Source organism: Colobus angolensis, unplaced genomic scaffold (genome assembly GCF_000951035.1).
Source record: "Colobus angolensis palliatus isolate OR3802 unplaced genomic scaffold, Cang.pa_1.0 Scaffold328, whole genome shotgun sequence".
NCBI classification, from domain to species: Eukaryota; Metazoa; Chordata; class Mammalia; order Primates; family Cercopithecidae; genus Colobus; species Colobus angolensis.
Genome location: NW_012116577.1, coordinates 2,623,834 through 2,639,665, shown reverse-complemented (window position 1 = coordinate 2,639,665; position 15,832 = coordinate 2,623,834). Strand labels below are relative to the sequence as shown.

The window sequence follows — 15,832 nt, the reverse complement described above, 5'->3', positions numbered from 1 at the left end:
TGTCTCTGCACATGAGATGGGTCTCCTGAATACAGCACACTGATGGGTCTTGACTCTATCCAATTTGCCAGTCTGTGTCTTTTAATTGGAGCATTTAGCCCATTTACATTTAAGGTTAATATTGTTATGGGTGAATTTGATCCTGTCATTATAATGTTAGCTGGTTATTTTGCTCATTAGTTGATGCAGTTTCTTCCTAGCATCGATGGTCTTTACAATTTGATGTGTTTTTGCAGTGGCTGGTACCTGTTGTTCCTTTCCACGTTTAGTGCTTCCTTCAGGAGTTCTTGTAGGGCAGGCCTGGTGGTGACAAAATCTCTCAGCATTTGCTTGTCTGTAAAGGATTTTACTTCTCCTTCACTTATGAAGCTTAGTTTGGCTGGATATGAAATTCTGGGTTGAAAATTCTTTTATTCAAGACTGTTGAATATTGGCCCCCACTCTCTTCTGGCTTGTAGAGTTTCTGCCGAGAGATCCTCTGTTAGTCTGATGACCTTCCCTTTGTGGATCACCCGACCTTTCTGTCTGGCTGCCCTTAACATTTTTTCCTTCATTTCAACTTTGGTGAATGTGATGATTATGTGTCTTGGAGTTGCTCTTCTCGAGAGGTATCTTTGCGGTGTACTCTGTATTTCCTGAATTTGAATGTTGGCCTGCCTTGCTAGGTTGGGGAAGTTCTCCTTGATAATATCCTGCAGAGTGTTTTCCAAATTGGTTCCATTCTCCTTGTCACTTTCAGGTATACCAACTAGACATAGATTTGGTCTTTTCACATATTTCTTGGAGGCTTTGTTCGTTTCTTTTTACTCTCTTTTCTCTAAACTTCTCGCTTCATTTCATTCATTTGATCTTCAATCACTTATACCCTTACTTCCAGTTGATCGAATCGGCTACTGAAGCTTGTGCGGTCGTCACATAGTTCTCATGCCATGGTTTTCAGCTCCATCAGGTCATTTAAGGACTTCTCTACACTGGTTATTTTAGTTAGCCATTCTTCTAATCTTTTTTCAAGGTTTCTAGCTTCTATGTGATGGGTTCGAAATTCCTCCTTTAGCTCAGAGAAGTTTGATCATCTGAAGCCTTCTTCTCTCAACTCGTCAAAGTCATTCTCTGTCCAGCTTTGTTCTGTTGCTGGCGAGGAGCTGCATTCCTTTGTAGGGGGAGAGGAGCTCTGATTTTTAGGATTTTCAGCTTTTCTACTCTATTTTTTTTCAGGACATAGGCATGGGCAAGGACTTCATGTCTAAAACATCAAAAGGAATGGCAACAAAAGCCAAAATTGACAAATGGGATCTAATTAAACTAAAGAGCTTCTGCACAACAAAAGAAACTACCATCAGAATGAACAGGCAACCAAAGAATGGGAGAAAATTTTTGCAATCTACTCATCTGACAAAGGACTAATATCCAAAATCTACAAATAACTCAAACAAATTTACAAGAAAAAAAGCAACTCCATCAAAAAGTGGGCGAAGGATATGAACAGACACTTCTCAGAAGAAGACATTTATGCAGTCGACAGACACATGAAAAAATGCTCATCATCACTGGCCATCAGAGAAATGCAAATCAAAACCACAATGAGATACCATCTCACACCAGTTAGAATGGCAATCATTAAAAAGTCAGGAAACAACAGATGCTGGAGAGGATGTGGAGAAATAGGAACACTTTTACACTGTTGGTGGGACTGTAAACTAGTTCAACCATTGTGGAAGACAATGTGGCGATTCCTCAAGGGTCTAGAACTAGAAATACCATTTGACCCAGCCATCCCATTACTGGGTATATACCCAAAGGATTATAAATTATGCTGCTATAAAGACACATGCACACGTATGTTTATTGTGGCACTATTTACAATGGCAAAGACTTGGAACCATCCCAAATGTCCATCAATGATAAACTGAATTAAGGAAATGTGGCACATATATACCATGGAATACAATGCAGCCATAAAAAAGGATGAGTTCATGTCCTTTGTAGGGACATGGATGAAGCAGGAAACCATAATTATCAGCAAACTATGGCAAGGACAGAAAACCAAACACCACATGTTCTCACTCATAGGTGGGAACTGAACAATGAGAACACTTGGACGCAGGAAGGGGAACATCACACACTGGGGCCTGTCGTGGGGTGGGGGAACAGGGGAGGGATAGCATTAGGAGATATACCTAATGTAAATAACGAATTAATGGGAGCAGCACACCAACATGGCACATGTATACATATGTAACAAACTTGCATGTTGTGTACATGTACCCTAGAACTTAAAGTATAATAAAAAAAAAATCCACCATCCATTTCTGATTTTAAAAATCTCATTAGGCAAAGAAGAAACACATCAAAAATCCAACATTCACTTCTGATTTTAAACACCTCATTAGGCGGCTGGGCGCAGTAGCTTATGCCTATAATCCTAGAACTTTGGGAGGCCGAGGTAGGTAAATCACTTGAGATCAAGAGTTCGAGACCAGCCTGGCCAACATGGTGAAACCTCGTCTCTACTAAAAATACAAAAAAAAATTAGCTGATCGCGGTGGCAGATGCCTGTAATCCCAGCTACTCAGGAGGCTGAGGCATGAGAATTGCTTGAACCCAGGAGGCGGTGATTGCAGTGAGCCGAGATCACACTGCTGCACTCCATTCTGGATGAGAGAGCGAGACTCTGCCTCAAAAACAGACAAACAAACAAACAAAAAACTCATTAGGCAAATAAAATACATTTAAAAATTCCAACATTCACTTCTGATTTTTAAACTCGCATTAAGCAAAGAAGAAACATTTCAAACACCCAACATTCATTTGTGATTCTAAAAATAAACAAAAGCTCTCAGCTATCAGGCATCTTTTGGTGCAAAAGTGATTGTGCTTTTTTGCAATTACTTTTAATGGCAAAACCACACTTGCTTTTGCACCAACCTAATAACATTACACTTAATGCTTAACTACTGAATGCTTTCCCCCAATATCAGAAGCAAGGCAAATATATCTACTCTCACCATTTCTATTCAATATTGTTCTTGAGTTTCTAAGAAAGAAAAGAAATAAAAGGCATTCAGGTCAGAAAAGAGGAAGTTAAATAATCTTTATTTTGCAGGCAATATTATCATCTATGTAGAAAATCCAACTGAATATACAAAAAGGTTACTAGAACTAAGAAGTGAGTTAAGTAAGGTTATAGGATACGATATCAATAATAAAAAAATTTCCATTTACTAGCAATTAATGATAAAAAATTTAAATTAAAAACAATAAATTTATAATTCCATCAACAGTACAGTATGTGGTGATAAATCTGAAGACCTGAACATTGAAAAACTGTAAATATTGCTGAGATAAGTTAAAGACTATTTAAATGGGTCAAAAGACTCAATACTAACATGTCAAGTCTCCAAAAATTTATCCATAGATTCAATATTGGAAAGTTATTCCAAAATTCACATGGAAATGCAAGGGAATTAGATTAGCCAAAGTTAATTTTTCAAAAGAAAAAGAGGACTCATTAGGTTAGGTTAGACTTACTCAGGTTTTCCTTTATTTTAAGGCCAATTGATTAGTAAACTTAATTACATTTGCCTAATCACTTTCACCACATAATAAGATATAACCATGGAAATGATATTTCATTATATTTACAGGTTCCACTCCCACTCAAAGGGGAGGGGATTATATAAGGGTGAGGGTTATTGGCGGTTATCTTAAAATTCTACTTATCACACGTTTTAATCTATAGTGACAGAAAATAGATCAGTGGGTGCCTGAGGTCAAGGGAGAAGGAGTGGGAGGAAGGAGTTATAAAGGACCACAAGGAAACTTCAATGAATACTTTTCATTATCTTGATTGTGGTGACAGTTTCATGGCTGTTTACTGCAACAAAACTTATCAAATTATACACTTTAAATATGCACAGTTTGTTGTGCATCAATTACATCTCAGTAAAGCTGGTCTAAAAAAAAAGAAAAAGAAGAAGTAATTAACCCATTTTGGCCAGCCCCATTTCAAATCCTGTAAATCAAGAAGTTAAAACTAAGGCTTTATAGTAAGGAATTGCCAAAAGGAAATATAAACCCCAATTTGTTGTGGAAATTGAACAATTCCCTAAAATTTAAGATCAGAAGTCAGAAATCTACCTCAATTTAGTAACTAAATAAGTTCTTTAAAAACCCTTCATTAGAATCAATTACTCTGTTCCCAAGGAAAGAGTTTGAAATTGAACTCTTCACCTAGTTAGCTATTCTATTACCATGATTTTGAACCATTTGCCTTCCTGTTTTCTTCAATTTGGATAAACATCACTGAGCTAAATGGCAAAACTAAGGCAAGAATAGTAATAGCGACATGGCCACAAAGGATCACCCAACTCAAATTACTTTAAATTGGTGCAAGACCTGTTCACAAAACCAGCAGAAGAAAGTATTTGAGTAGGAGTTCTCTGCATATGCAGAGTTACAACATCCCTGGTGGGTGTCTTTGATTGGTGGAAGTTTAAAAGGCAAAAATCTTCAATTCAATTTCTCAATATTGGATTAATTGGTGCAATTCAGAAGACAGACACAATATTAATTTGGGAAATTAGAGTAACTTTTAAATTGGGGGATTTTTAGTAAGGCAGACTTCCCTTCATAATACGGATGGGTCTCATCCAGCCAACTGAAGGTCTGAATAAAACAAAAGACTGATCTCCCTCAGGCAAGGAAGAATTCTTCAACAGCCAGTTTTGAACTTAAACCACAACATCAGCTCTTCCCTAGGCCTCCAGTCTATCTGCTCATTCTGCAAGTTTTAGGCATAAATTACCAGCCTCAATAACCAAGTGCGGGAACTCTAAACAGTCCTCTCTATGTATATACATGCATCCAACTGGTTTTGTTTCTCAAGAGAACCTAGAATAATCTAGTCACCAAGTCCAAGTCCTGTGCTTGTCATAAACTTTCTTAGAATTGTTGGAAAGTGATATATTTTAAATTAAACCCCAAAATTTTGATAAGTTATTTTATTTAGTGTTATAAGTAAATTGCTAATCTTTGGAAAAACAGAAGTTTAATGGCTCCCATTCTTACTCTCATTGTGGGCGTTGAGCCTCCTAATAGACTCATTTGTCACCAGTCTCTGTTTCTGCCAATCCCAAATCCCCCATGAAGATGCCAAAAAAAAAAAAAAAACTTTCTAAAATCAAATATAATTATGACACTACTTTGATTCAAACTTTTCAGTAGTTGCTTAGTCTGGCTTTGAACTTCTCAAATGATCCATCTTCAGCTTGCGCCACTCACTAACCTTTGAGAACTCATAGAACCTGAAGCACAATCTGTTCTGGGAATATCACAGAGATACAGGCCTGTGATATGGCCAGCATCTGGTTGCCAGGCGTCCTGTATATACAAGAGGTGTCCTGTACTAAATGATTTTGTCCTGAGTCCTATATTGGCTTTGCCAGGATGCCTTAAATGTCCTGTATTCTGTTTTTTTCAATAACTACAAAAAGTTTGCAGTTAGTTTTCTGCCACGGTTATTGAATCTCAAATGGTAACACTAGCTAAAATTCATATCTCCACAAATAAAAATCTGGATAATCCTCTATGATTCCTCTTGCAGGCTTGGCTGAGGACAGACCAAAAGGGGGAAACTGAAAATTAAAATAACTTATTTTTCATATTCAAAAGAGGAAGACTGTCCTTTGGCTAATGTCCCAACTCATGAACAGATAACCACCATTAATTAGCAGTAACAGATCAGTACACATGCTCTGAAAATCAGCCAATCAGTAACTTCCTTGCACCGGTAACTGTTTCCAAAAGTTAGGAAATCAATGGCCCAAGCTCTGGAAATCAGCTAATCATGACAAGTCTATGCCTTTAGACAACAGTCAATCAGTAAATGCCTTACTCCAGTGACCACATTAAAACATCTGAAAGTCCATCAGTCCCTGAGCACTCCCACTTCTGAAAGTCCACCAATTCCTGAATGTCAGGCTTCCCTAACCAACAATTTGAAAAGACTGTGTCCTGCTACAGATCTACCTTGTAGGCAAAGGGAAAGTTCACCTTTTTTACATCAGACACTGAGTTCAATTTATTGCTAGTTTGCAAGTTTGCAACTCTTTCAACATTTCAGCCCCTGTTTATGATTAGCTACGAGTTCTGATTTGTGAGTGACATACTATTGTTACTGTTAGGTTATCAAATTCAGTCCTTTCATTTCTAGTGGTGGCTGCACTTTATTTGAATTTCTGTATCTTTGAACATGAAAATGCCAAAATGTAAGTGCAAATTTTGTAATAAATTTTCTGAACAATGGATACTCATTAAAAGAGGGAAAAAATCCTCTGGAAACTATTAATACTTGTGCATTTTCAAATTGTTCATTTAGCATAAAAAATTATGAAAAGTCAGATATAAACCAACAGATGCTAACTAAACATAAAAGATACATGATTTCATCAACTACTACCAAAAATGTGATAAAATAATAAATTTTTAAAAGAAATTCAGATAAGGAAGATAAACTAATCACAACAGAAGTTTTGATGGCTTTTCTTAGTTCAGGCTGATATAACAAAATACCATAAACTTGGTGGTTTATCAACAACAGAAATTTATTTCTGATAGTTCTAGGGCTGGGACTCCCCAGATCAAGGAACTGACAGATTCAGTGTCTGGTGACAACCCCCTTTCTCACAGGTGACCCCTTCTTGCTGAGTCTTCACATGGTGGAAGGGGCAATCAAGTGCCTTCATTCAGGGCTCTTTTAAAGGGGAACTAATCCCACCGAAAGCAAAGCATGACCTAATAACCTTCTAAAGAGAGCATCTCTTAATTACTATTGCATTAGAGATTAGGTTTCCACATATGAATTTTGCAGGGGGACACAAACATTCAGACCATAGCATATGGTGCTATGCTATGTGTGCTGTGTTAGGTGAGTCCAAGAGACTCATCTTCTACTCATCAGGCTAGTTGTTGCCTAAATATATTGTTTTTTTTCATTTTGATATTGTTTTATAGGCCTTGTTGGATTTATGATTTAAGGAGGTTCTGTTTTGGTATATTTTGAAGTTTTGTTTCAAGATTCAGAACTCCTTATAGCATTTCTTGAAGTGCAGGCTTGGTGGTGGCAATTTCTCTCAGCATTTGTTTGTCTGAAAAAGACTTTATCTCTCCTTCATTTATGAAGCTTAGTTTTGCTGGATACAAAATTATTGACTAAAAATTATTATTGGTAAGGAATCCAAAGATAGAAACCCAATCCCTTCTGGCTTGTAATATTTCTGCTGAGAAATTAACTGTTAATCTGGTAAGTTTTCCTTTATAGGTTACTTGATGATTTAGTCTCACAGCTCTTTAGATTCTTTCCTTTGTCTTGACTTTAGATAACCTGATGACTAGGTGATGGAATTTCCCAGGAGTTCTTTGAGCTTCTTGTATTTGGATGTCTAGATCTCTATCAAGGCCAGGGACATTTTCTTCAATTATTTTCTCAAATAAGTTTTCCAAACTTTTAGATTTCTCTTCTTCCTCAGGAACACCAGTTATTCTTAGGTTTAACCATTTAACACAATCTCAAATTTTTTGGAGACTTTGTTCATTTTTTAAATTCTTTTTTCTTTGTCTGATTAGGTTAATTCAAAAGCCTTGTCTTTGAGCTCTGAAGTTCTTTTTTTCTATTTGTTCTAGTCTATTGTTGAAACTTTCTACTGCATTTTGTATTTCTCTAAGTGTGTCTTTCATTTCCAGAAGTTGTGATTGTTTTTTCTTTAGGATATATATTTCTCTGGAGAATTTTTTATCCATATCTTATTTTTTTTTATTTCTTTAAGTTGATTTTCACCTTTCTCTGTTATCTCCTTGAGTAGCTTAGCAATCAACCTTCTGAATTCTTTATCTGGCAATCCAGAGATTTCTTCTTGGTTTGAATTCATTTTTGAGGAGCTAGTGTGATCTTTGAGGATGTTATACTACCCTGTTTTGTCATATTACCATAATTACTTTTCTGGTTTCTTCTCATTTAGGTAGATTAGTTCTTAAATTGTTCTTGAATTTATTTTCGATTGGACTGCAGTTTGGGGGCGTTTTATTGTTGTTTTTCCCCTCTTAAGGATCAGATTTAATGTTTATTTTAGCCTAACATGACTGTTGGTGCTTGTAAGGATGAAGTCTCTATATGAGAACCTTAGTTACAGAGAGTCTTTGTGCACTGGTTTCCCCAGCTGCTGGATGTAGTAGTTATATTTTTGGTGTGTGGGTGAGTTCACTGTCTCCTATGTAGTTGACAGGTCATCAATACAGAAAGTCAACAAAGAAACAATGGACTTAAACAATACCCCAGAACAAATGAACTTAACAGATATTTACAGAACATTCTACCCAATAACTGCAGAATGCACTTTTTTTTCATCGGCACATAGAACCTTCTCCAAGATAGCCCATATGACAGGCCACAAAACAAGCCTCAATACATTTAAGAAAATCAAAATCATGTCAAGTATCCTCTTAGACCACAGTGGAATAAAACTGGAAATTAACTCCAAAAATAATCCTCAAAAATATACAAACACATGGAAATTAAATAATCTACTTTTGAATGATCTTTGGGTCAACAATGAAATCAAGATGGAAATTTAAAAATCTTTGAGCTAAACGATAATAATGACACAATTTATCAAAACCTTTGGGATATATCTAAAGCGGTGTTAAGAAGAACGTTTGTAGCATTAAATGCCTATATCAAAAAGTCTGAAAGAGAACAAATAGACAATCTAAGGTGACACCTCAAAGAACTAGAGAAAGAAAACAAATCAAACCCAAACCAAGAATTAGAAAAGAAATAACAAAGATCAGGACAGAATTAAATGAAATTTAAACAACAACAACAAAAATATTTAAAAGATAAATGAAACAAAAATCTAGTTCTTGGAAAAGATAAACAAAATTGATAGACCATTAATGAGATTAACCAAGAAGAGAAGATCCAAACAAACTGAATTAGAAATGAAATGGGAGATATTACAACCGATAGCACAGAAATAAAAGATCATTTAAGGCTATTATGAACACCTTTATGTGCACAAACTAGAAAACGTAGAGATGTATAAATTCCTGGAAATATGCAATCCTCCTAGATTAAATCTGGAAGAAACAGAAACTCTGAACAGACCAATAACAAGTAGCAAGATTTAAAAAGTAATAAAAAATGCCAAGAAAAAAAAGTCCATGACCAGATGAATTCACAGTTGAATTCTGTCAGACATTCAAAGAAGAATTAATACCAAAAATACTGAAACTATTCCAAAAGATGAAGAAAGAAGGAATCCTTCCTAAATCATTCTATGAAGCCAGTATAACCCTAATATCTAAACCAGGAAAGGGCATAACAAAAAAAGAGAAAACTATAGGCAAGAATTTCTGATGAACATAGATGCAAAAATCCTTAAAACATTGGCTAATCGAATCAATCAGCAGCATATCAGAAAGATAACATATCATGATCAAGTGAGTTTCATACCAGGGATGCAGGGATGATTTAACATGCACAAGTCAATAAATGGAATATATAACATAAACAGAATAAAAACAAAAACCATATGATCATCTCAATAGATACAGAAAATGGATTTGACAAAATCCAGCATTGCTTTATGGTAAAAACCCTCAGCAAAATTGCCATAGAAGGAACATACTTCTAGGTAATAAAAGCGACCTGTGACAAACCCACAGCCAACATATACTGAATTGTGAAAAATTGAAAGCCTTCCCCCTGAGAACTAGAACAAGACAAGGAGGCCCACTTTCACAACTTCTATTCAACATAGTACTGAAAGTCCAAGCCAGAGCAATCAGACAAGAGAAAGAAACAAGGAGTATCCAAATCAGTAAAGAGGGAAGCCAAACTGTCACTGTTCACCAATGATATAATCATTTATTTAGAAACCCTAAAGACTTATCCAAAAAGCTCCTAGATCTAATAAATGAATTCAGTAAAGTCTCAGGATACAAAAACCAATGTACACAAATCAGTAGCACTGGCATATATCAACAGTAACCAAGCTGAGACTCAAATCAAGTCTCAATCCCTTTTATGACAACTGCAAAAAAATTAAAATATTTCGGAATATACCTAACCAAGGAGGTGAAAGATCTCTACAACGAAAATTGCAAAAACACTGCTGAAAGAAATAATTGACGACATAAACAAATGGAAATACATCCCATGCTCATGGATGAGTAGAATGAATTTGGTGAAAATGACCATACTGCCAAAAACAATGTACAGATTCAATGTAATTTCCATCAAAATACTGTCATTGTTCTTCATAGGACTAGAAAAAAAAATCCTAAAATTCATATGGAAAGAAAAAAAAAAGCCCACATAGCCAAAGCAAGACTAAGAAAAAAGAACAAATTTGGAGGCATCACATTGCCTGACTTCAAACTACACTACAAGGCTATAGTCACCAAAACAGCTTGATATTGTCATAAGAACGGGCACATAGAGCAATGGAACAGAATAGAGAATCCAGAAATAAAGCCAAATACAGCCAACTGATTTCCAACAAAGCATACAAAAACATAAAGTGAGGAAAGGACACCCTATTCAACAAATAGTGCTGGGATAATTGGCAAACCACATGTAGAAGAATGAAACTGTATCCTCCTCTCTCACCTTATAAAAAAATCAACTCAAGATGGATCAAAGCCTTAAATCTAAAACCTGAAACCATGAAAACTCTAGAAGATAACACTGGAAAAACTCTTCTAGACATTGGCTTAGGCAAAGAGTTCATGACCAAATATTCAAAAACAAATGCAACAAAATACAAATAAACAGATTAATTAAACTAAAAAGCCTCTGCACAGCAAAAGAAATAATCAGCAAAGTAAACAAACAACCCACAGACTGGGATAAAATCTTCACAAACTATGCATCTGACAAAGGACTAATATCCAGAATCTGCAAGGAACTCAAACAAATCAGCAAGAAATAAAACAAATAACTGCATCAAAAAGTGGGCAAAGGACATGAATAGACAATTCTCAAAAGAAGATATACAAATGGCCAACAAACATTAAAAAATGCTCAACATCACTAATTATCAGGGAAATGCAAATCAAAACCACAATGAAATACCACCTTACTCCTGTAAGAATGGCCATATTCAAAAAATCAAAATACAACAGATGTTAGCATGGTGGTGAAAAGGGAATGCTTTTACACTGCTGGTGGGAATGTAAACTAGTACAACCATTATGGAAACCAGTATGGAGATTCTTTAAAGAACTAAAAGTAGAACCCCACCATTTGACCCAGCAATCCCACTACTGAGTATCTACCCAGAGGAAAAGAAGTCACTATATTAAAAAGACACTTGCACATGCATGTTTTTAGCAGCATTGTAAAAATATGGAACCAGCCTAAATGCCCATCAATCAAAGACTGGATAAAGAAAACGTGGTATATATACATCATGGAATACTACTCAGCCATAAAAAGGAATGAAATAATGGCATTTACAGCAATGTGGATGAAATTGGAGACCATTATTCTAAGTGAAGTAACTCAGGAATGGAAAACCAAATATTGTATGTTCTCACTTATAAGTGGGGGCTAAGCTATGAAGATGCAAAGGCACAAGAATGCTATAATGAACTCTGGGGACTCTGGGAAGAGTGAGAGAGGGTGAGGGATAAAAGGCTCCACAATGGGTACATTGTACATTGCTTGGAGGATGGTTGCACCAAAATCTTAGAGGTCACCACTAAAGAACTTATCCATGTAACCAAAACCACCTGTTCCCCCAAAATTATTGAAATGCTAAAAAAAAATTAATTTTAAAGAAAATAGAGGCAAAAATAAAACCAATTCCAGAAGACATTATGTTAAGTGAAATAATCCAGGTACAGAAAGACAAATATTTTATGTTTTCACTCATAGAGGTAGAGAATGGAATAATGATTGCCATAGGCTGTGAAGGGTAGTCAAGAGGAGGAATAAAAGGGAGATTGGTTAGTGGGCATACAAATACAATTAGAAGGAATAAGATTTAGTATTTAGTAACACAATAGGGTGACTATAAGTAGGAAAAACATATTGTATATTTTTAAATAGCTAAAAGAGTAGAATTGGTGTGTTCTTAATACAAATAAATATAGATGCATGAGGTAACAGATACATCAATTACTCTGATTTGATTATTACCCATTGTATGCCTGTATCAAAACATCATATGTACCCCATAAATATATTCAACTATCATGTGCTCCTAATAATTAAAAAATAAATAAAACCAGTTCCTAGAATGGCTGGTATTGGAGTATCATTCTCTGTCAAGTTTTCTGATTCAACCCTCCCTCCTCCATCTCCAAAATAATTATCAAATGCCAGGATGAAATATACTGCAATAATTTTTAAAATGTAATAGTTCCATCTTCTGTTACAGAGCTTATTGAAGACCTAATGCCTTATATTTTTACAATATAGCTAAGAATGCAAGTAATTATAAAGTGGAAAACATGTTCCCTTTGCTTGTGCAATATTTGCCATATGAAAAGAGATTACTTTTTTTATTAATTTTTATTTCCACAGGTTTTGGGGGAGCAGGTGGTATTTGGTTACATGAGTAAGTTCTTTAGTGGTGATTTGTGAGATTTTGGTGCACCCATCTCCCAAGCAGTATACATGGAACAAAAAGGGTTACTTTTAAGATTACTGTAACATCTCTTCCAGATGAAACTTGAAAATTTAAAGCAAATTTTTGCAAAGCCTCTATTATTTACTAAGTTAAGAATTAAAAAGAAAAAGTGTACTTCTTTTTGTGGTGATAATATGAATACAAATTTTGACACAAATTTTGATATTCGTATTCATATTATGGATATTTGCATGAAAGTGCAGATAATGTGGCCAGGTGCGATGGCTCATGCCTGTAATCCTAGCACTCTTGGAGGCCAAAGTGGGCAGATCATGAGGTCAAGAGGTCGAGACCATCCTGGCCAACATGGTGAAACCCCGTCTCTACTAAAAATACAAAAATTAGCTGGGCGTGGTGGTGCTGCCTGTAGTCCCAGCCACTCGGGAGGCTGAGGCAGGAGAATCACTTGAACCCGGGTGGTGGAGGTTACAGTGAGCCGAGACTGAACCACTGCACTCCAGCCTGGTGACAGAGAAAGACTCCGTGAAAAAAAAAAAGGGGGGGGGGTGGGCAGATAGTGTTTATTCAAAATCGTAGCAAAGCATGAATGGAAGGCGTTGACTGTGTTGTTATATGCCAAATAATGCTGTTGAAACTGTACCTAATGTTCTTTCTATAGACATCGAAGTCATTGTCATAAAATTGTTCCCCTACTTCAGCATTTATACTGTTCAGAGGAGTTAAAAAAGTTTTGTGATTCTGTTGGCATGCAGCAGTCTTCAATTCTCTTGCATTCAGAAACCCATTGGGTCCCTTGAACAAGGGCATTTGAGAGAATCCCCAGGTTATTTGAAACATTTAAATCATATTTTAATTCTAAAGAAAAGACTCCCCAAATTCTTGTTGACTTCTTAACTAATCCATTGAATGAGGACTATTTATTTTTTGATCATACTTTTCAATATCTCTTTAACAATACGGTTATTCAGATTGAAAGAGCTAACACTGTTATTGAAGTACTTCAATCCTTAAAGAAAATTGTTGAATGCATTAAAGAAAGAATTGCAGAAAAAAATAGACCTTTAAGTATCAAGACTGTTCCTAAAAGGAACATTACTTATGAGTAGGAAAAGAAATTCCAACTTGAAGAATAATTATTACAGCACTATTTATGGCTATCTTGTGAAATAATTTCATTCCCTGAAGAGTTTGATATAAAACCATCAATTATTCTGCCCTTTTATTGATACATAATATTTGTACACATTTATGGGGTACATGTGATAGTTTCCTGCTTGCATACAATGTGTAATGATCAAATCAGGTTATTTAGGATATCCATTGCCTTGAACATTTGTTATTTATTTGTGTCAGGAACATTTCAAGTCTTCTGGCTATTTCAAAATATGTAATATACTGCTGCTAATTATAGTCACCATACTGTGCTATCAGTAGGGTTATACACAGAACACTTTCTTTCTATGTAGCTTTATGTTAACTCATTAACTAATCTCTCTTCATCCCCTCCACCCCACCCTTCCCAGTGTCTGGTAACTATCATTCTCTGCTCTATCTCCATGTGATCAACTTTTTCAGTTTCCACATGTGAGTGAGAACGTATGACATTTGTCTTTCTGTGTCTGGCTTATTTCACTTAACATAATGACTTCCACTTTCATCCATTTTGCTGCAAATGACAGGAATCCATTCTTTTTTATGGCTAAGTAGTATTCCATTTCATACATAGAACACATTTTTTATATGCATTCATTCATTAATGGGTATTTAGGTTGATTCCATATCTTGGCTATTGTGAATAGTGCTGCAATAAATGTGAGGGTGCAGGTATCCCTTTGATAAACTGATTTCTTTTCCTTTGGATAAATATACAGTGATGAGATTCTGGATCACATGGTAGTTCTATTTTTAGTGTTTTGAGAAACTTTTGTGCTGTTTTCTGTAATGGCTGTACTAACTTATATTTCCACTGTGTATAAGAGTTCTCTTTTTTTTTTTTTTTTTTTTTTTTCAGCTAAAAGAGCGGAAGAGGTGATTTATTTTAGGGTTGTTACACTCGGCCACAAATAAACACAGAAATAGTCCAGAATGTCACAAGTCCAGGGCAGAGGACCAACATGGGCAGTTTTGTTTATGAGCAAGGTGGGTCTCAGAGGTGATCGGCGATCAGAGGGCGATGAAGTTCTAGCTCCATTGAGACAAGCTCTAGACAGTAGCATGCAGTCCCACAACTTGTACCAGCATCCCCAGCGCCTGGCATTCCATGTTTCTGCTCCTGTGGCCTCCACGATGCAACAAGCTAGCGGTTTACTTGGACCTCTGCCTCATCTTTCTTCTTTTGCGCTTCAGCCTGCGCATTCGCTTCTTCCTCCACTTGGCTCTCATGGCGCAGAGGTTTCCAAAAAAATGGCGCTAAGGCCGAGAGAAGAGTTCTCTTTTCTCCACATCCTTGCCAGCATTACTTATTTTTTTGCCTTTTAATAATAACAATTCTAACTGGGATAAGATGATATCTTATTGTGCTTGTTCCATACAAATTTTAGGATTTTTTTTTCTATTTTTTTCTGTGAAGAATCTTACTGGTTCACTGTAGTAAAGATAAAATTTAAAGAAATAAAATTTTAAAAATCAAGAATGTTATTGATATTTTGATAGGGATTGCATTGGATCTGTAGATTGCCTTGGGTAGTATAGTAATTTCACAATATTAATTCTTCCAATTCATGAATATGGGATGCCTTTCCATCTGTTCGTGTCCTTTGCAATTTCTTTCATCAATGTTTTATAGTTTTCTTTGTAGAGGTCTTTCATCTCCTTGGTAAAATTTCTTCCTCAATATTTTATTTCTTTGTAGCTATTGTAAATAGGATTGCCATTTTGATTTCTTTTTTAGCTAATTCATTGTTGGTGTATAGAAATGCTACTGATTTTTGTATGTGGATTTTGTAAACTGAAACTGTACTGAATTAATTTATCAGTCTTTCTGCTTTTAGATAAGTCAACCTCTCAATATCCAATAGTTTTGAGAGGAAAGACATTAAAAGAAAAGAAAATAACCTGAGACGGTTTCTCACTGATTATAAACTGGCATCAATATGGCACACAGTCAGAACACAAATATAAAATCAAGGTTCCTGAAGCAGTTAGAACAATTATTTTCCATAATTTTTCCAAGACTAGGA

The 15,832-nt window shown here is 35.6% G+C and overlaps 1 protein-coding gene across 1 annotated transcript; it reads right to left on the bottom strand.

Annotated features, from left to right (window-relative positions):
- Window positions 1–14,651: 14,651 nt before the first annotated feature.
- Window positions 14,652–15,074, bottom strand: LOC105518716 (60S ribosomal protein L41). The gene has a single exon (XM_011951816.1). It carries the CDS (start codon window positions 15,033–15,035, stop codon window positions 14,958–14,960), a length of 78 nt encoding a protein of 25 aa, XP_011807206.1. The 5' UTR covers window positions 15,036–15,074; the 3' UTR covers window positions 14,652–14,957.
- Window positions 15,075–15,832: the final 758 nt, after the last annotated feature.